Source organism: Rana temporaria, chromosome 9 (genome assembly GCF_905171775.1).
Source record: "Rana temporaria chromosome 9, aRanTem1.1, whole genome shotgun sequence".
NCBI classification, from domain to species: Eukaryota; Metazoa; Chordata; class Amphibia; order Anura; family Ranidae; genus Rana; species Rana temporaria.
In genome coordinates, this window is record NC_053497.1 from 104,427,836 (window position 1) to 104,448,392 (window position 20,557).

The following is a 20,557-nucleotide window of genomic DNA, read 5'->3' on the forward strand; positions in this document are numbered from 1 at the left end:
AGGAACTTCATTAAAATATTCCCAAAATGGGTCTCTTGTACGGCCTGCTGCCATTTTGCTCCTCAAGGGAAGAATAAAGCATTTCAAGCTATGTGCAGAAAGATCTCAAGGTGTATAAGCTGCTTAAAAGGTTTCACTTTCCTTTTTTACTGCTTGCCCTTCCTCCTCGCACTTAGATCCTGGTACAGATGCATTTCTCTTCAAACAATCATAGTTTGTGTACATGGATTTTAGAGTTGCACCAATAGCCATAGTAATATCAGTATCGGTGCCGATACCGAGTATTTGCAGCAGTACTTGCTCCTGATACCTAGTCCAATACCTGGACACTCAGGGAAGATCGGTGCAGCGGCAGGGGAAGTTATAATCCTCTATCTTCCTGTGTGGCGTTCAAGAAAGCAGCTGACAGACGCTTCTCCTCCTCTCCACGGCTTTCAGCTGTTTTATTGAAAGCCACAACGGGAGATTGGTGATTATAACTTACCCCACCGCCGTAACGATCATCCCTGAGTGTTCCCTGTATCCTCCTACAGCTTAACTTTGTGTCCTCCTCTGTGCTTCTCTGGTCCCCCCCCCCCATCTGTGTGCTCCTTCAGTCCCATCCCCTCATCCTCCTCTGGTCCCATCCCCCTCCTTGTCATTTACTGGCTCCTTTTTCTGAATGAACAGAGTCAGTGATCACTGACTCTGTTCATTCATAACTGAGCATCGTAAACTGTTTATGAATGAAGAGAGGAGCTGTCTCCTGTCCATTCATGTTCAGTGCAGCTGAGGCTGCTGAGAAAGGGACTGGGGAATCTCTGTGCTCAGTCCCTTTCCCTGTCTCAAAGGGGAGATGTTGGGGGTTTGTTTAGACCCCTGACATCTGACCAAAGCCCACCTACACCCCAATAGGGTTTGATAAAAAGGAAAACATTGTAATAAATAAATAAATACTTTAACCACTTGACAACTGGGCACTTAAACCCCCTTAATAACCAAACCAATTTTCAGCTTTCGGTGCTCTCACATTTTGAATGACAATTACTCGGTCATACAACACTGTACCCAAATGAAATTTTTGTCCTTTTTTTCACACAAATAGAGCTTTCTTTTGGTGGTATTTAATCACAGTTGTTTTTTTTTATTTTTTTGCGCTATAAGAGGAAAAAAAAGACTGAAAATTCTGTAAAAAAATAAAGACATTTTCTTCGTTTCTGTTATAAAATTTAGCAAATTTGTAATTTTTCTTCATAGATTTTGCCCAAAATTTATACTGCTACATATCTTTGGTAAAAATAAGTACAAATTGGTGTATATTATTTGGTCTTTGGGAAAGTTATAGAGTCCACAAGCTATGGTGCCAATATCTTAAAATTGATCATACCTGATGTACTGAAGGCCTATCTAATTTCCTAAGACCCTAACATGCCAGAAAAGTATAAATACCCCCCAAATAACCCCTTTTTGGAAAGAAGACATTCCAAGGTATTTATAAAGAGGCATTGTGAGTTTTTTGAAGTTGTAATTTTTTCCCACAGTTCTTTGCAAAATCAAGATTTTTTTATTTAATTTTTTTCCTTTTTTTTCCCCACAAAATTGTCATATATTAGCAGGTTATTTCTCACACAGCATATGCACACCACAAATTACACCCCAAAACACATTCTGCTATTCCTCCCGAGTATGGTGATACCACATGTGTGAGACTTTTACACAGCGTGGCCACATACAGAGGCCCAACATGCAGGGAGCACCTTCAGGCATTCTGGAGCACCCAGGCCAATTCTGACATTTCTCTCCTACATGTAAAAACCATAATTTATTTGCTAGAAAATTACATGGAATCCCAAAACATTATATATGTTTTTTTTTAGCAAAGACCTTAGAGAATACAATGGTGGTCGTTGCAACTTTTTATCTTGCACAGTATTTGCGCAGCAATTTTTCTAACGCTTTAAAAAAACAGTAAAGTTAGCCCAATGTTTTTGCATAATGTGAAAGATGAAGTTGCGCCGAGTAAATAGATACCTAACATATCACCCTTCAAAATTGCACATGCTCGTGGAATGGCGCCAAACTTTGCTACTTAAAAATCCCCATAGGCGACGTTTTAAATATTTTTACTGGTTACATGTTTTTAGTTAGAGGAGGTCTAGGGCCAAAATGTATTGCTTCCGCTCTAACGTTCGCAGCGATACCTCACATGTGTGGTTTAAACACCGTTTTCCTATGTGGGCGGGACTTGCGTATGCGTTCGCTTCTGTATGCAAGCACACAGGGACAAGGGGGCTTTAAAAAAAAATATATATATATATATATATATATATAAAATATAATATATTTTATTGTTAATTTTTACTTTATTTTAGTTTCACACGTTTTTCTGCAAAAATAATTTTTTTGATCACTTTTATTCCTATTACAAGGAATGTAAACATCCCTTGTAATAAGAATATGGCATGACAGGTCCTCTTTACAGTGAGATATGGGGTCAATAAGACCCTACATCTCACCTGGGAAGCCTGAAAAAATAAAACCAATCCTGGCTTCGATTGTAGCGGTGAGTCGGTAGAAGCACCGGAGGGCGGCGGGAGGGGGGGCGTCCCATCTCGCCTCCCGTAAGAATGATCAAGCGGCGGAACAGCCGATATGATTGTTCTTATGGTGTAGGGAATCGCTGGCTAAAAAAGCTGATATCTGAATGATGCCGGTAGCTGCAGGCATCATTCAGATATCCCTGCACAAAGTCAAGAACGTCATATGACGGCTGGCGGGTGGGAAGTGGTTATTGCGGAGTATTGCGGAGTATGGGGCAGAGTATTGGGCAGGGATGGCTGAGCATGGAGGGATGGCTGGCTGGATCTGTGACTGCAATTGTCACAGATCCAGCCCACAGTGCTGCTGCCATCCGCTCTCTCCCCCCCTCTCACACTGTACCGATTGGTACAGAGAGGGGAGGGAGAAACCGGCGTCATCACATGACCCCGGTTTGTTTACAAGTGATCACTCCGTCATTGGACGGAGCGATCACGAGGTAAACAGCCGCTGTCAGCGACCATTTACCATGATCCATGGGCGCGCGATTCTGGGAGGATGTCAATGTACGCCCTCCCAGAGTTAAGCAACCTCCCTGTAGCCGTCATTCGGCTATGGGCCGGTTGCCAAGTAGTTTAAAGTAAAAATAATAAACAAATTTAATAAAAAAAATAAAGCAGTGTATGTGTGTATATGTGTGTGTGTATATATAATATATATATATATATATAATTTTGTAAAAAAATAAAAAAACTACTGACAGAGTCCACGCATCATCAGTGCTGCATATTAGTGCCACTGTCACATGACATGAAAAAAAAGTATCGGTGAGTACTTGAAAAAAGTATTGGTACTTGTATTCGGTCTTAAAGTGGTATCGGTGCAACCCTAATAGATTTGCAAAACAATAGGATAAAGGAATATTCCTGAACTTTGTTTTATCTCACGGTTACTGTAAAATCGTGTGAATGGATCAATGCACTGCATGGTATCTCAGCTTGGATTCAATGAATGAGTTTACCAAAAATGTAAATATTGCAGAATATACAGCCTCATGCTACATAACTAAGCTCCATTTTTTTTTGCTGAATAAACTAAATTATTAATGTATCATAGAAAACTATGGGCCAGATTCACAGAAGAGATACGACGGCGTATCTCCTGATACACCGTCGTATCTCTGTGAACTGCCCGTCCTAACTATGCGGCTGATTCATAGAATCAGTTACGCATAGCTAGCCATAAGATCCGACAGGTGTAATTGACTTACACCGTCGGATCTTAGGATGCAATTCTAGGCCGGCCGCTAGGTGGCGATTCCATTGCGGTCGGCGTAGAATATGCAAATGACTAGTTACGGCGATCCATGAAGATCCGCGCGTTTGTCGCAATCTCGTACGTCGTCGCTAGTCGGTTTTTCCCGTCGCAAAGTTACACCTGCTTTAACATGGCTTATCTTTAGAACAGCCATGTTAAAGTATGGCCGTCGTTCCCGCGTCGAATTTCAATATTTTTTTTTTTTTTTTTTTTTTGTGTAAGACGTCCGGGAATACGAAATGCCGTAACGCACGTCGCAGTTCAAAAAAAACGTTGGGGCACCGTAATTTCACGCAAAGCACGTCGGGAAATTTTAACACGGAGCATGCGCGGGAACACGCCTAATTTAAATGGTGCCCGCCCCATTTGAATTAGGCGGGCTTGCGCCGAGCGGATTTACGATACACCGCCGCAAGTTTACAGGTAAGAGCTTTGTGAATCAGGCACTTACGCTGTAAACCTGCGGCGGTGTAACGTAAATCAGATACGTTACGCCGCGGGGGAGCAACGTAAATGTACCTGAATCTGGCCCTATCTTTTTAGATGGAAAACATTTTATTAAAATTTGATAATCAAAAAAATCTGATTGTAAATTAGCCACTAGAGTTTTTTTTTAAAACTACAATATATAATATTAAGAAAAAATATATAATGTGAAAGCCACTTAAAAAATAAGATATAAACACAGCTATAATAACTCTAAATGTGAACTTTCTGAAGTTATTCTGAAACATAGTTCAGTGGAGGTATTTCACTAAACCAAAACTTTTAACATTGAGTACAGTGTATACACATAGAGCCAGCACAGGCAGATAGGAGCAAGAAATTATATGAACAGTACAGTGGAACCTTGGATTACAAGCATAATCCGTTCCAGGAGAATTCTTGTAATCCAAAGCACTCGCATATCAAAGCGAGTTTCCCCATAGAAGTCAATGGAAACAAAAATAATAATTTGTTCCACATTGACTTCTATGGCATGCAATACCGCATGTGGCCAGAGGTGGGGGCACCAGAGAGACTCGGAAATACTTTGGCTGCATTCGGAAACCATCGGAAAGGCTCAAACACTCAGGAACTGAGTATTTCCGACCGGCTCTGAAATGCGGTACTGCACACCGCAGAGGCTTTAATCCTGCTCTTTTTGGGAGACCATTCTCTTGCGAAGCGCTTGTTAACCGCATTACTCACAATCCGAGGTTCTACTGTATATGTAAAACTGATTGTGATGATGGTGAGGGCAGATGATGATGGGTCATAACTTTCCACTATATCCAGAAGGTGTAAGATGACTATGACCGGTTTACTGCATATTCATTGTAATGTGTGGGGTTTGTTGATAAAACAGTGTCGGTGTTGGCTGGATGCAGAGTATATACAAAGTGGAAATCAATGGGTGTTTGTCATGGGACTGCCTGGCTACATGGTATATACAGCATTTGCCTGGATACGGCCAAACAGGGAGATGATGCATGCTACACCTTGCTGTGACTTGTCTGTGGGGAATCCCATGGACACTTTGCCATGTCTGTTATTAAAGTGTACCTAAAGCCAAAACTTTTTTTTATTGAGGTGTGGAATCTTTAGTAACCTTTTCCATTATTTTTTTATTTTTTTATTTTCCCCCCCTTTTTTTTTTGCTTTCCTATTGATGAGAGTTCCCTTCGCTACCTGTCTCATAGACACAACAAGGAACGAGGGTAAATTTCTCTTAAAGCGGAGCTCCACCCTAATTTCGACATTGGCCTAATCACATTACTGACTGTAAATAATGTTAAAACGGATGTTTTTAATTTTTATATATGAGCAGTACCTTTTATTTCACGGCGTTTCCTGTCTGCACAACTGCGGGTATTTTTTGGGTATTGCGTCACTTCCCGTACCACGCAGTGTGCTCTGGGAGCTTCTCTCATAGCTCACAGTATTCAGTGCGGAGCTTGCATATCAAAGATCGCGTGATTTCCGAACCCGGAAGTGACGCGTGAAATAAACAAAGGAACGAGACAGGACCGCAACACGGAGGTGCCTGCTTGTGGGCTTCTAATGCCCACAGTTAAAATGGGAACGGCGCAACGAGTTTATTTATTGAATGCCATTAACCATTACACTACCCCCAAAAAAAACAAAAAAACGTTTAGGCATTGGAGATCCGCTTTAAATTAGGGGAATTTCCCTCTTAGGTAGATGTCACCAAAACAGGTATCTCCATTGAAAGATTTTTGTCTCATTTTCTGTTCTTGTGACAACTGTAAAATGTTGGATTCCCAGTTGTATCTGTAAGATTAGATGTCCAGCGCATCCTCTCCTTACATTAGATGTCAAGAGACACCCCACCATCAGAAGTTGAGTCCTCCACTCTCCCTTACATCAGAGTGCACCCCCCTTTCCTTATGCTGCTGCTGGGAAGAAGCTGGATGCATTGCTTGAAAGCAGAAAGTAAGGGTCTGGAGGAGGACCAGAGGAGGACTGCAGCTGCAGGAGAGGTGCGAGGGCCTTATGAAATGGCCTGGATTCGGCCAGTGGGCCTTGTGTTTGTTTGACACCTGTGCACTATAGGATTGTAAAAGACCTGAGACAACTTTTAGGTGCCACAAGGAGAGTAGAAATGCAGCTTGTATACAGTGGGTGTGGCCAAATTGTGTTAACAGTGGGAGAGGATTAAAGGGGCATGGTTTAAAACATTCATGTTTTAAAAAAATATGCTTAGTTTAAAAAAACAATTGTCACTGTAAAAATATAAACTTGGCCTACATTTTTATAAGTGGACATTGTCAGTCAGTAGAGCAGTGGACAGTGTCAGCAGGGCTGTGACCAGTGTGTGGACTGTGTCAGTTAGGCAGTGGATGGCAGAGGTTGGTGTCAGTAGAGAGAGGTTGGTGTCAGTAGGGCAGTGGACGGTGTCAGTAGGGCAGAAATTTTATTTTTTATTTATTTACAATTTACATTTTTACAACTTCCTTTTTTTTAACAGCCCTGTTGGGGGGCTTTGGTGAAATATCAGGGATCTAGACAGATCCCTAATGTCTCACTTTTGAGACCGAGATTCCCCAGTCCTTTTTTCTTTTCTTTTCTTCCTTTCCTTTTTCCTTTTTCCTTTTTCCTTCTTCCTTTTTCCTTTCCTTTCCCTACCACAAAATGTTGGTTTACTATGTTTGGTACATGAAACTTTTTGCATTGAGCTCTTTTTAATTTTTGACATTTTGCATGCATTTACCATTCAGATATTATTTTGGGGAGTAGACGGAGGTGCAGGCTACAGTGTCTCTGGGAATTTGGATGTAAAATGCAAATTTGTTGGCTTAAAGGGGTTGTAAAGCTTTGTGTTTTTTCACCTTAATGCATCCTATGTTGCTTTTCCCCAGCTCTTGTCGGCTCTTCATTGGATGATTGATGGCAGCACAGATCAAACACTACCCCATCTGCCGGTGTCCTGATGAAAAAGGTCCCCCGGTGGATAATGACCCCCCTGTACTGCGCAGGCACACCACACCGCACCACAACAGAGCCGCCGAAAATAGCCGAACATGTACAGCTGTGAGTGAGCTGTACACGAGGGGCCGGTGTATTACTGTTATGTTACACAATATAACAGTAATACACCCGCCCCTTACACAATATAACAGTAATACACCCGCCCCTTACACGATATAACAGTAATACACCCACCCCCTTACACAATTTAACAGTAATACACCCGCCCCCTTACACGATTTAACAGTAATACACCCACCCCTTACACGATATAACAGTAATGCACCTGCCCCTTGTCCACCCCTTACACGATATAACAGTAATGCACCCTCCCCTCGTCTTCATTGCGCAGGCGCCGTGTACAGCTCACTCACAGCTGTACATCTTTGGCTATTTTCGTCGGCTCCGTCGTGGTTCGTGCTGCGCCTGCGAAGTACAGGGTGATCATTATCCGCCGGGGGGACCTTCATCGGCAGAACATCGGCCCAGTGTCTCCTGTCTTCCTGGTCTCACAAGAGACACTGAAAGCAGTGGAGCCATAGGCTCCTGCTGCTGTTAGTCAAAATCATATGAGGAGGAAGCAAGGGCATGGCCTATGTGCAGTGTATGTCTGTGGATGCACACAGCCCAACTCAGGAACACCTCTACACGGGTCCTCCCTTAGCATCCAGCTTGCTGAGGGGGTACCCAGAGGCAGAAGGAGCAGACAGCGCCAGCAGGGGACAGCCAAAAAGGGAGGTAACAGACCGCTCTGTGCAATATTGTTGCATAGAGCAGGTGTAACCTTATTTTTAAGAAAAAAAATGTAGGCTTTTAATATCACTTATTTTTTATTGTAGGGTGGGGACTCAACAGGGTGTAGACTGGCTGTAGAAATTCAATCAGCATGTTTCCAGAAAATAAGAGGATAAGATGATCCTCTATATCCATATTCTGGCTTTGATTATATTTGCAGCTTCAGGTGATGAATTTCAAATGAGTAATGGATTAAACTTAAATTTATATTTAAAAACTGGCCAGACAGGTTCACCTGTGCAGGTGACAGCAGTGCCTAGAAGACAGACAGTACTGAGTACCCAGCATGCACTAGGGTTGTAATGCTGTGCTTACTGCAAGAAAAAAATCTTTAGATATGCATAGTGTTAGATATGTTCTGTGTAAATGGGATACCAGAATTCATAAAACGCAACCCAACAGTCAATGATGTACAACCTGCCCCTTAGTATATGTATGTGTAAACTTGTCCTCACTTTATTTGTGTCCTCAGCAGGAGGAGAAGCTGATGCTGGTCTTGGATGCTGTGGATGGCTTCTGGTCATTATATCATTTTTCTTCACCCTTGTAACATTTCCTATCTCCGTATGGATGTGTATAAAGGTAAGACATTCCCTGCAACACTTGAGCAATATCTTGCCTACCTACACTTTGCACAGCCAACAAAAAACAGGTCTCTGCTCTGTAAGAAGTAATGATGATCAGATTGAAGTATTAAGCTGGCCATACATGAATAGTTTTTTTTTTTTTTTTTTTAGCCAGCCGGTTTCACCAACAGATTTCTCCATCCACACAGACAAGGTGAATGGAGGAGTTCTTTTTTGTGAGGACATTGTATCCTGACAGTACAGCTTATTGACTGCCGCCGCTTATTGATGGAAGATTTTTTAACATGTCCCTTTGACAGTGTCAAGTGGTGGAGCCCAGATACTGATTGAAATTCAGCCGGTCCAGCAGGGACCAATGTATGGCCAGCTTTAGAGAATCTAAGGGGAGACCAAACCCATAATAACAACAACAGTAATATGCTACAGAAATCCTAAAATAAAATTATGATTCAAGGCATTCACCATCAGCATTATTTTAATAGGATACTGAACAGAAAGTTGGTAGGTTGTTGACCAAGGATGCCCAACCAGTGGTTCGGGTTCCACATGTGGCCCGCAGAGCCTTCTGATGTGGCTCGCGACCTCCTGCTCTGGGATAGCGGATTGCCAAGCCCAGATTGTGGGTTGTCGACTCGCCATCCCTGAGCATCAGTGTTGTGAATAAAGCCACTGGTAGAGGAAGCAAGCGGCTGCAGAGCAGAGTCGCATAAGCCGATGCTTTCTGTATAACACCAACTCCTGTCACAGGCAGAGTGATACCAAATGTGCTCTGCCTGCGATACAGCCAGCGATACTTGAATGAAAGACCTGAATGTTATTAAAGGTAAGTTTATTACTAAAATCACAGTGTATATATGGGCATATCTGTACTGCAGTGGTTACTGGGCTGCTTTCAAACTGATCCGCAGGGTTACCTGCACTGAGCCATAGACTTCTGTTATTACCTGCAGTTTTGGTGAGCTTTCAGAAAGTGCACCACACCTGCAGGATATAATAGAAATCTGTCAAAGTACAGCTAACCCGCAGGAAAGCCACGGATGCACTTGTCTGCACCCTCTGTGTGGGTAAACCACAGCACATCAGTGTAAAAAGCAGCCTTCGGCCCCATTGGTCCGACCCAATCGGACCCTCCATTCACCTTTATCGAGCCACAGATATAAACTGACTTGTGGCCGTTTACACCCCACCTATCTCCAATCCGATCCGTCCCCTTCTATCTGGGAAGATAGGATCCGAGGGCCCATAGAGGTAGAGTGGGTTGTGTCTGTGTCCGCTCTGCATATGCAGAGTAAACATGGAACTGTCATTCGCTCGCTCCACTCATTGTGGCCCGCGATAGGTTACCAAGTCGCTTAAGTGGCCCTCGCTCTTCGAAAGGTTGGGCACCCCTGTTGTAGGCAAACGTCTCCACCTTGTCAGTTTTAGAGATCTCCAGTGTGGTAAATTCCAGAAACTTTTCTACATTCTTCTTGAATGTTGCTAAAAACTCTTTACATGAAACCAATTTGTGTCTAGCCACCATAGATGAATTGTATAAATTGCCAGAAAATGTTATAGTAATAACCCCTAATTTTTCATATGCTGCAGTTAGCATGACATCTGAATGTGTAAAAGGTATAAAATAGTAATGTCATCTTCTGCTTCCAGATTGTGAAGGAGTACGAGCGAGCGATCATTTTCCGTCTGGGCCGTATTCTGCGTGGTGGTGCGAAGGGGCCAGGTTAGGATATATTTTCATGGAACTAACTGTACTTTGTATGTGGGAGCCTTGTTTGGTAATTGACCCACCAAACTAAATGCTATGAACTCAAAATGGATGACTAGTGGTGTGCTCTAATCTTCCATATGGACAATGCTGTTATCCTGCATTAAAAACATTAAGATATTTGGGTTGCACTGTGCACCGAAGCGTCACTAAAATGAATGAGAACTGTAATTTTATATGTAAATGTATTGTTAGATCTTCTGTTTGTTTTTTGATGCTGCAGTTTGTTTAGGAGATTTTCCCCCATACCAACGATCCAACGTTAGTACAGCGATCTCCCCTACTGAGCTGATTTGTTCTGACAGGTGGATTGGCCCCCCGCCAGAACACTCCAACGTTCCCTCGTTCCCAGCCATTGGGTGGAAGCGGTGATCATGAGCCAGTCGGCTGCTGGGCTTTAAAGCATGCTCATCTGACAGAAGCCAGGCAAATGGCCGGCCTCTGTCAGACCGTCTGCCATACACACGGGTAGAATGCCAGATGAACCGGCCAATGTCGCCCGGCATTTGGCCCACGTGTACGGACGTGGCTTAAAGCTTTTAAAGAAGCTGCAACAAAATGTTTCTATTGTTGCCTTTATCGCCCTAGGAAAAATGTCCCCTTGCTTCTTGTTTTTCACCTTTTCAAATGGACAAAGATTTTCCAGTTCTGTATGTGTAGCGCCTACCCCAACTTTATAGGAGCCTGATGGTGACCCTCAGAGGCAGTGAGGGCTGATATAACTCCTCAGGTTACAGGTTACTAGGCACAGTGGGTGATGAACAAGAAAGAAAGTTGGGTGCCAGTCACTTTTATGCTTAAACAAGAGAAGTTGTTTTTCTCAAACAGGAAAAATGTGGGAGAGAGGAGAGAGAGGGGCACAGGACACCCTTAGTAACGATCAGAAAACGGGCAGACAGCAGTACAGGAAAAGAGCACTTCTGTACTAATGTAGGATAGGCTGTCACCTATAGCAACTGAGCTTTACTAAATATACCATACTGAATTCTCTTGGATGAGTTCTCTCTTAAAGCTCTCCCGGGCCACCTCATGGATCCCTGGTCCGTGAAGAGTCACCTAGTGCTTCTCTAGAATTCCATCCCTCTCAGAATAGTTTCTAGATCTCGGGCAAGCTTTTCTCAGCATAATCTCAAACACCCAGATAGGCCTAGAAGCCAGGAGCTGTTTCACACACCTCCACCCAGGCCGCAGCCCTGGGTGGGAAGACTAACCCTGATCTACTGACTTCTTCCAAACAAATACTTTTTCCCAGCATGCATAGCAGTAAATATGATTGGCTGAGAAAGGTATGTTTATCCATAACCTTAGCTCACTGTAGCTCATCACACTAATGTCAAAGGCAAAAGCAGCACCTACTGACAAACGGGGAGAAACCACGGCTAAACAAGATGGGAAGCCTTTTGACCTCTAAACACTACAAATTAGCCAGGCTGGCTACCACCCAGCACAACTAAATTTACCTGTATCCCTCAAATAGAAATGTATGACTCCTCAAGGAGAAATCTTTCAAATGAAGACTCATACAGCGATAAAACTGACAGAGGTTGTAAATTTCCTTCCGCCATCCAAAACTGGAGTTCCACATAACTTAAGACTGTGCTAAAAGCCCTTCATATTTTATTGTTTATCTCTAACAAGTCATTAGAAAAGAGATTTCTGCAGGTAGGATCAGATGTTAGTGTTGGGTTTACCCTGTGAATTTGAATTGTGTAATGGAGATGGAATGGCCACACTCTGTTCCCTTTTCAAGGTGGATGAAATCTTGAGGTTTCATCGTCTCACCCCATTTTCAGCATCTCTTCAGACATTGTTTAATTGATTGCTCTGCTTCATTTTGCTCTTGAATTATGTGATTGCTCTTTCACTCTTTTCCTGCATGTTCTGAAATATTTCTTGTTTTCAGGTCTCTTCTTTGTGCTTCCCTGTACTGATAGCTGCATTAAGGTGGATATGAGGACCATCTCCTTTGACATTCCCCCACAAGAGGTAAAGTGTTTCAGTCACTGACATGTTACAGCTCTGGGAAGGTGGTGTGGGCCTCTGCATAGTTCATCAAACTTCAGGAGAACAAACAGCTTCTTGATTTTATTATATTTGCACTTTTCACTCATATGAAACATTAATTTCACCTTGTCATGCAGAGTTCTGGTGCTGTTGGCCATGCACTATGCCCTGAAACAAAAAAACAAATGAGGCTAATTATGTATCATGCAAATCTATAATAGTCAATTGTTGTTCAGCCCCAAACTGCATACACAAAATATTTCAATACAGAGTGATTGAAAAGAGAAGGGGGCTTAAAACTATGCCCTGAGCCTAGTTTGTGATTGCTCATTTTTTTTGTGTGTTGCGGAACTTACCGATAGTCATTGTGGATTTAAAGTTTGAAGCAGCTCAGTGGAAGGAGTACCTACTTGCTTTTGATTAGTTTTATCCTTTGAGCCACCAAGATTCTCAGACGATCCCTGGGAGGGAATATTTGCACAGGGTGCAAGGTGTGTTTGACCCCTTGCAGGGTCCTTTAAAGGAGGTGAGCGGGCATTGCATGAGGTGGTGGGAGCACTCCGTTCCTGGAGGTTGTTTGAAGACATCACACAAGCTTGTTTTTGTTTTGTTTTGTGTTTGTTTGTACAACGTGGATTCATTCATTTTATGTTTTTGGACTTTTTTCTTATTGCAATATCAGTGTTTATGACCATAATTGTTTGTTTCATTTTTACAGCGCTGTCACAACTTTTATTGATTTCTGTGGGAGAAAATTTGTGACAGCTGCAGTAAAAAGTTATCACCACTATAAGTTTTACATTGCATACCATACAACTACCTCTATTTTCATTTACACAATCATTTTTGTTAATAAATCAATTGCCTTTTATTCTAACTTGGACCCCGCACTGCTGTCTTTCTGTTGTTTACCCTATTGTGGGTGAAAAAAAAATACATTAGTAGCCAAATTGTTATAGTGAAAGATTCTGGGACCTGTGTGTCTCCCAGAAGACAGTGGGTGGATGGAGGAAGTGCCAAACATGGCTTAGATCGCCGCAGAATCTGTGGCGCTCTATCGCCGGAACTGGTAGCAAATGTCTGCATTGGACAGGTATCTGCTCCCCCCCTGAAAGGTGGCAAATGTGACATCGGAGGGGTGGAGGAACCGTGAAAGCGGAAGTTCAATTTTTGGGTGGAACTCCGCTTTAAAATGTTACTAAACCCACAGCAATAAATATATCTGGATATGCAGTAAAGCATGCTTGTTATACTCTCTGTGGAACCTAAGGGGTTAATGCACAGATCCTCCTCTTTTTCCACTAACGCAAGAACATGTCCAGATAAGACAGTTAGTGGAGTCAGGCTGTACATGCTCAGTTTGGTGTGTATTGCTAGAGTTTTTTTTTTCTTGGGAGAGTGCATGTGATCAGCACAGGGCCAATCGGCACTGTCCAGACAGAGGGTCAGGGGTTCTGCATCCTGATGGGACAGCCAGTGCAGTATGAAAAGTCCTTCTACAAGCTTTAACAATTTTAACAAGGCACTGATAGAAATCACAAGACTTCTGATGAGAAAAGGGTATTGAGAAATTTATATTTACTATGTACTGTGGAAGACCAGATATCGTGAATGCATGGTCCTAGAACACTTCAAGTTTTTGATTGTTGATTTAAAAAAAAAAAGGAAAAAGAAAAATCATATCAAAAGTGCTGACAGTGCCCACCCTCCGCTCCATTCATAAAGGCTTATCGCTTCCTGTGATGCAAGGCATTCTACGAATGGAGGAGACAGGCAGTGGCGGCCCGTCCATAGGGGGCGCCTGGGCGCCGCCCCCCCCCCCCTCCTGTAGTCACAAAAAAAAAAAAACGGGCCCTTTTAAGAATTTTTATTTTACTTGTTCTGTCATTTTACTTTAATTTTAACTGCAGTTGTAGCGGCCGTCTATAGAGGGCGCTGCAGCGCCACCCCCTCTCGCAAATAACACACATTCATGTATTGCATGAATGTATATTATTATTGTTGCCAGCTGCCTCTGGACTCTATTCATATAACCGGACCTTAGGGCGCCGATTACATGAATAACGGCAGCTGGTTGGCTGAGCGTAAGTGCCCATCAGAGCCAGCAGCTCTGATGGGCTTTCCAAGTACAGCCCTCCGGCTCTCGGAAGTCTATCTAAGGAACGCAGCCCACTTGCGTTCCTTAAAAAAGACTGACGGCCGTTTCAGCCAATCAGGTTCCCGGATTCTTGTTATTGGTAACCTGATTGGCTGAAGCGTCACAAAGGCGGGAGAAGATTGAAGACATGGAAGCAGAGAAAGGTAAGAGGCTTAATTTTATGAGCACAGTGGCTGCATTTGAAGGGTACAGTGGCTCCATTTTAATGGCACAGAAGCTGCATATGACAGGTACAGTAGATGCATTTTATGGGCACAGTGGCTGCATATGATGGGTACAGAGGCAGCATTTTAATGGCACAGATGCTGCAAATGATGGGCACGGTGGCTGAATTTTATGGGCACAGTGGCTGCATTTAATGGGTACAGTGGATGCATTTTATGAGAAAAGTGGCTGCATATGATGGGTACAGGGGCTGCATTGTATGGGCACAGTGGCTGCATTGTATGGGCACAGTGGCTGCATTGTATGGGGCATAGTGGCTGCATTTTATGGTCACAGTTGCTGCAATTGATGTTTTTATTTTTTTTACAGTATTTTTCAGTTTGTTTGCGCCCCCCCCTAAAAATTTTGAGCACCAGCCGCCACTGGAGACAGGTCTTTCATTCATCTGTCTATCCGCCATTCATTGAGCACTGATAGTCCAACACATTTATTAGAATGTAATGGTTTGAGGCTGTAGACACAGCTTGGCTTTGTTACCAGCCCAGAGTAAATTGGTTGGCTGTAGTCCAATACTTATTGCTCCACCATAAAATATTTCCTCTTTGGTGATTTATTTTAAGTTTAATTGTTCTGAAGCGTTTATTAGCAAAAATGTCCCATTTGGCTGATTGGAATCATTCCAATGCAGACATCGCCCTTCTCCTGCACACAATGATTTGTACTTGGACCCTTTTCATGTGTACATTTTCCTGATTCCACTATTATGTCAATCTATTTTCCAGAATCTGAAACTGGAAATGTTTATTGTTTAAAGACATCCTCTATTTAGATGCAGTCATTGGAGTGAAATAGGATTTCTATTTCCCACATTACATTCTTTGATTCTGCAGATTTTGTGGGATATTAGCTAATGGAAGCGACGCCGATTGCAGTTATGTTTAGTATATCCAATTCCTGCCATTAGCTGTGATAAAATAATTGCTATTTATTTTCAGAATGACTGTTTGTTTGGATTCTAGAAGCAGATCTGATGCTCTAATATTAATTATCCTGACATTTATCTTTCAGATTTTGACTAAAGACTCAGTGACAGTCAGTGTGGATGGCGTCGTCTATTACCGGGTACAGAATGCCATCTTGGCTGTGGCAAACATCACAAATGCAGATTCAGCCACCAGACTTCTAGCACAGACCACCCTCCGCAATGTCCTGGGCACGAAGAACCTGTCGCAGATCTTATCAGACAGAGAGGAGATTGCACATAACATGCAGGTGGGGCACTGCAAACGATTGCAGATTGCACAATTGCTGCTGGGAAGAATATGCAAATCCTTCCAGTTTGTAACTTGCGTCACAATCTGAAGTTTTCCAACCCATGTGGTTTGTATTTCAGAAACTGGTCTAAGCTCTCTTTCCTCAACGAGTCATATGACATGTTGGCAATAACTTTCTGTAACTTTTCTCCCTAGTTTTGTAATGTGGGATGAAAATTGTAAACTGTCATTTATTTAACCCTTTATGTATGTGCTGGCTCTTAGTATTCGCTGTTCAGCTTGTGCTCCATTATAGAAGAGCCTAATCTAGAGCTATCATATAGACCCGTAGCAATGTTGAATGCAGCCCACTGGACCTGAGGATATTAAAAGGATCTGTACATAATTAATACATACTCTATAGCAGTGATGGCAAACCTATGGCACATGTGCCACAGGAGAGCCCTCTCTGTGGGCACCCAAGCTAAGTCGCCAGTTTCAGGGCCAGCGCTTCCATAAGGCGGCTCAAGCTGCTGTCTTATGGCACCACCGCCACCAGGATAGGAGGGGTGGAAATCCCCCAGCCAGGCAGTCACTTGCCCAAGGAGCAGGCTCGTTTCCTCGAATCAGTGTACTTCTCACACTGAGTGTATGCTGTAAGCAGCGCTTGGATGCCTCTGTAAACCGAGGAAGAGAAGAGTGACTCCTCCCTTCCCGGACTTTGAGAGCCAATAGGAGCCGGGGCTCAGGTGCTGAAGCAAATGTGGAGGAATGTGGACAGGTAGGACACTGCTATGGGAGTGAAGCCAGATGTCACTGCTATAGGGGAGGGGGGGTGATGTCAAGGGGGCAGAGGACATCCCCATAGCAGTGTCCTATACCACCCTTCACATCACCCCCCCCCCCCGATCCTTGCATTCTGAGCGCAACACACTCCTGATCCCTGCATTCTGAGCGTAATGCACTCCTTTGGGCAGAATCTTATGTTTTTGGTCCCTTAGGGCTCATTATATATTGTATTCTCATAGGTGTGCATGCCTGTGCACACCCTAAGTGGTGCAGATTTCCCATTTTATACCCCTGATATTTCACCAAAACCTGGGGCTCCTGTAAAATAAATAATGAAAAAAAGGTAACTACTGAAACCAATCAGTCAGAGTGTGTGTTTATATATATATATATATATATATATATATATATATTGTTTGAGTTTTTGGGTGCACAATCCCTAGTACCCTCTAATTTGGCCCTGGAATCAGCCCCCTGTAGTCTCTGTACAGCAAGGCTGGAGAGAGGAAGAATATGCTCAAGAAACCAGTCGGTTTAGATTGCTAATACACCAGCACTGGTTAGATGTGAGAACCCCAGTGGGATTCCTGCAGGAGGCAGCCCCATTGAAAGTAAAGCTAAGTGGAGTGTGGGTCCAGTCGCAGGGGTGAATGCACCCTTATGTGCAAACAAGAAACATGCTATTAGGAAGAGAAAGCAGAGAGCTAAGCTCAGAACTTTGCGGTTTCTCTTTTCCCTGTTTAATAACAGGCTGGGGAGTGCTTAGAATGACCTGGGCTCAGAGGAAGTGGACTGAATAATTCTAGCCATCAGACTGAGGATATCTGGTAGCAGAAAAAAAGGGCTGTGGAGGAAATATCTGGACTCAAGATGACTATTGCAGCAAAATCTGGTGTAGCTATTCCATCTTTTAATATGCTATTAATTTTATGTTGTTTATCTTTGACTCGAGATCTGCTTTTAAATGGACTGCGATAGAGGGAACAGGGAAAGTGTTTGGTGCTGAGGAATGAATAGACACAGCGGCTTTGCTGCCTACCTATCTACATAAATGGAAAGAAATTCCCGCTTTTGATTCCTCACATTTGTATTGCAATCTGTAAACTTGAATTCCATGCGGCACAGCGCCTACAAAATCCAAACAATGTGCATAGATGTTCTGGGGAGCCGCAATACTCTGTAAATGTCTGGCAGATTTTGTTGTCCGGGTTAAACTAGGCAAAAACTAAAACTAACATTGATAACATTTTATAAAAAAAAATATTCATTTTTAAAAATCGAAAGAATTAATTTTTAGTTTGCAAACAATCGTCAATGCAGAACAGTTGACTCAGCATTTCACTTGGATAATCTCTGGAAAGATTTCCATCACAGCGTCGGGCAGCGAGGCAGGGTAGAGTGAAACTAACTTTTGCCTATTTTTCCATTACACAGAAACTGCAAAAACAATTCTGTGAAATACATGGAGTATGGCGCCGGCAAGCTACACAAGGTTGAGCCTTTCTTTTTCAAGAGGAAAAAAGTTGACAATGCTAGTCTGCTACAAAAATGTAGGAACAAATGGTATATGGAGTCAGACATAGACCTAATCCTGGATCAATTAAAGTGGTTGTAAACCCAACCACACACCTTGCACCTACAGGTAAGCCTAGATTAAGGCTTACCTGTAGGTGCAAGAAATATCTGCTAAACCTACACGGTTTAGGAGATATTTACAGTAATTGCAGGCGCCGATGTCTACGGCGCAGGCGCACTGAAAGTGCAGTTTTTCTTAATGGCATGACCAGGGTTAATGCCGTATTCCCGCGCATATGTGGGAGTGACGCCATTGCCGCTCTGGACAATCACAGCGCCGGAGCGGCGATAACGGGAAGAAGATGCAAGGAGACATGGAGGGGGACGAGGAAGACTTCAGGGGCTATGATCTCCGGTAAGTGCCACATAATGAGCTAGTATGGGGGGAGGTGGTTTACTACCTCTTTGAATCCATAGTAGATGTGTGATCTCAACAAAATAAGTTTTTAAAGGTTCTGTTCTCCTTCATGGTGACAATTACTAACGGTTATTTGGTTTCTTAAAGCCGTCTAGTTCAGTCCTGAACATATGAAGTGTCAGGAAATCTGTACAAAAGTATAATTAGTGTTAAATACAGAAAGAAGACACCCTAGTATCATTTTAGCCATGCTTCTCCCAGCTAATTTCTGGCAGCCAATCATAAGAAATCGTCTGATAAAAGAAATCCAGGGATACCTTATTTGACGTAAATCCATATACCAAGCCCAATACCTCCTGCAAAAGTGTCTATTGACAACTTTGGTAACAGACAGAAAAAAAAAAATTGAGATATGCAATCCTAGTGCAAGAGTAAATTTAACCGGTTTGATATGCTTGGGTCAAGTAGGAGGTTTTAAAGTTAATTTCTAATTTTTATTTTATTTTTAAATGCCAAGACAGTCCCATTTAAAGATTTTTCAATCCTCAAATATGTGGGTACTTTTTCTGTTTGCAGTCCACGCTTGATGTCGCCACTGATGACTGGGGTATCAAAGTGGAGCGTGTAGAGATCAAGGATGTCAAGTTGCCAGTTCAACTTCAGCGGGCCATGGCAGCAGAGGCGGAGGCTACCAGGGAAGCAAGAGCCAAGGTAAGCTGTCAGGCTGTGTGTGTGTAGGGAAGAGGGTTAATTGTCCTTGTGTATACAGCATGCAACAGAAGAGCTCTGATTACATAAGCCTTGCTGCTATGAAGAGGGGCTAATGTGATGCATCTTTAGGTGAATTAGCAGGAAGCAGTTAAACCATGTAGTGCCAACAACACTGCTACCACAGGTCAGAAACTGGAGCTTGGGTTTTAACCCTTTTGTGACCAAGCCTATTTCTGACATTTTATCGCTTACAAGTTAAAATCTGCATTTTTTGCTAGAAAATTACTTAGAACCCCCATATATTTTAGTAGAGAATAAAATGGCGAGTGTTGCAATATTTTATGTCACACAGTATTTGTGCAGTGGCCTTTCAAATGCAATTTTTTGGGGGAAAAATACACTTTTGAATAATAATTTTTTTTTTTTTTAAAACTGTAAAATTGGCCCAATTTGTGAAAGATGATGTTACACTGAGTAAAATAGATACCAAAGATGTCACACTTTGACATTGCGCACAAACTAAGGTAACTAAAAATCTCCATAGGTGACACGTTAAAAAAAAAAAAAAAAAATACCGGTTACCAGGTTAGAATTAGAGGAGCTCTAGTGCTAGAATTATTGCTCTCGCTCTGACGATCGCAGCGATACCTTACATGTGTGATTTAAATGCCGTTTACGTATGCAAGCGTGACTTGCGTATGCGTTTTTGTTGCGCTAGCTCATGGGGACAGGGGCTCTGTTTTTTATCACTTTTATTGCTGTTACGAGGAATGTAAATATTCCTTGATGATGACAGGTACTCTTTATGGAGAGATTGGCAGTCTAAAAGGACCCCAAATACATCCTTTGTACTTTAAAGTATTCAGATCACCAAAAACTGTGATTCTGAATACTTTTTTTATTTTATTTTTTAAACCGGCACCATTGGCAGCCGAGAAAACCGGAAGTGCCATTGCTTCCGTGTTTACATACGGGAGACCGAAGCAGTTTCCGGCTTCATGCCAGTCTGTCTGTAGGCGCCAAAAGGGGCGTATCGGGTCTCCCAGTGGGACGGGAGGCCCAGTAAGAGCGACGGAAGGTGGCGGGAATGTC

General features: G+C 42.7%; 1 protein-coding gene across 4 annotated transcripts in view; it reads left to right on the forward strand.

The window, feature by feature from the left end:
• The window catches only part of STOM (stomatin), a 72,491-nt gene that overhangs the window by 43,965 nt on the left and 7,969 nt on the right, over positions 1 to 20,557 (forward strand). For 2 of the 4 annotated variants that reach the window (XM_040324040.1, XM_040324042.1), the window contains exons 2-6: positions 8,576 to 8,682; positions 10,335 to 10,407; positions 12,356 to 12,438; positions 15,848 to 16,051; positions 19,331 to 19,465. In XM_040324040.1, the coding sequence (XP_040179974.1) occupies positions 8,576 to 8,682; positions 10,335 to 10,407; positions 12,356 to 12,438; positions 15,848 to 16,051; positions 19,331 to 19,465 (602 nt within the window). Of the gene's footprint in view, positions 1 to 8,572; positions 8,683 to 10,334; positions 10,408 to 12,355; positions 12,439 to 15,847; positions 16,052 to 19,330; positions 19,466 to 20,557 lie in introns of all 4 variants that reach the window. The other 2 variants (XM_040324039.1, XM_040324041.1) reach the window with 1 other exon arrangement.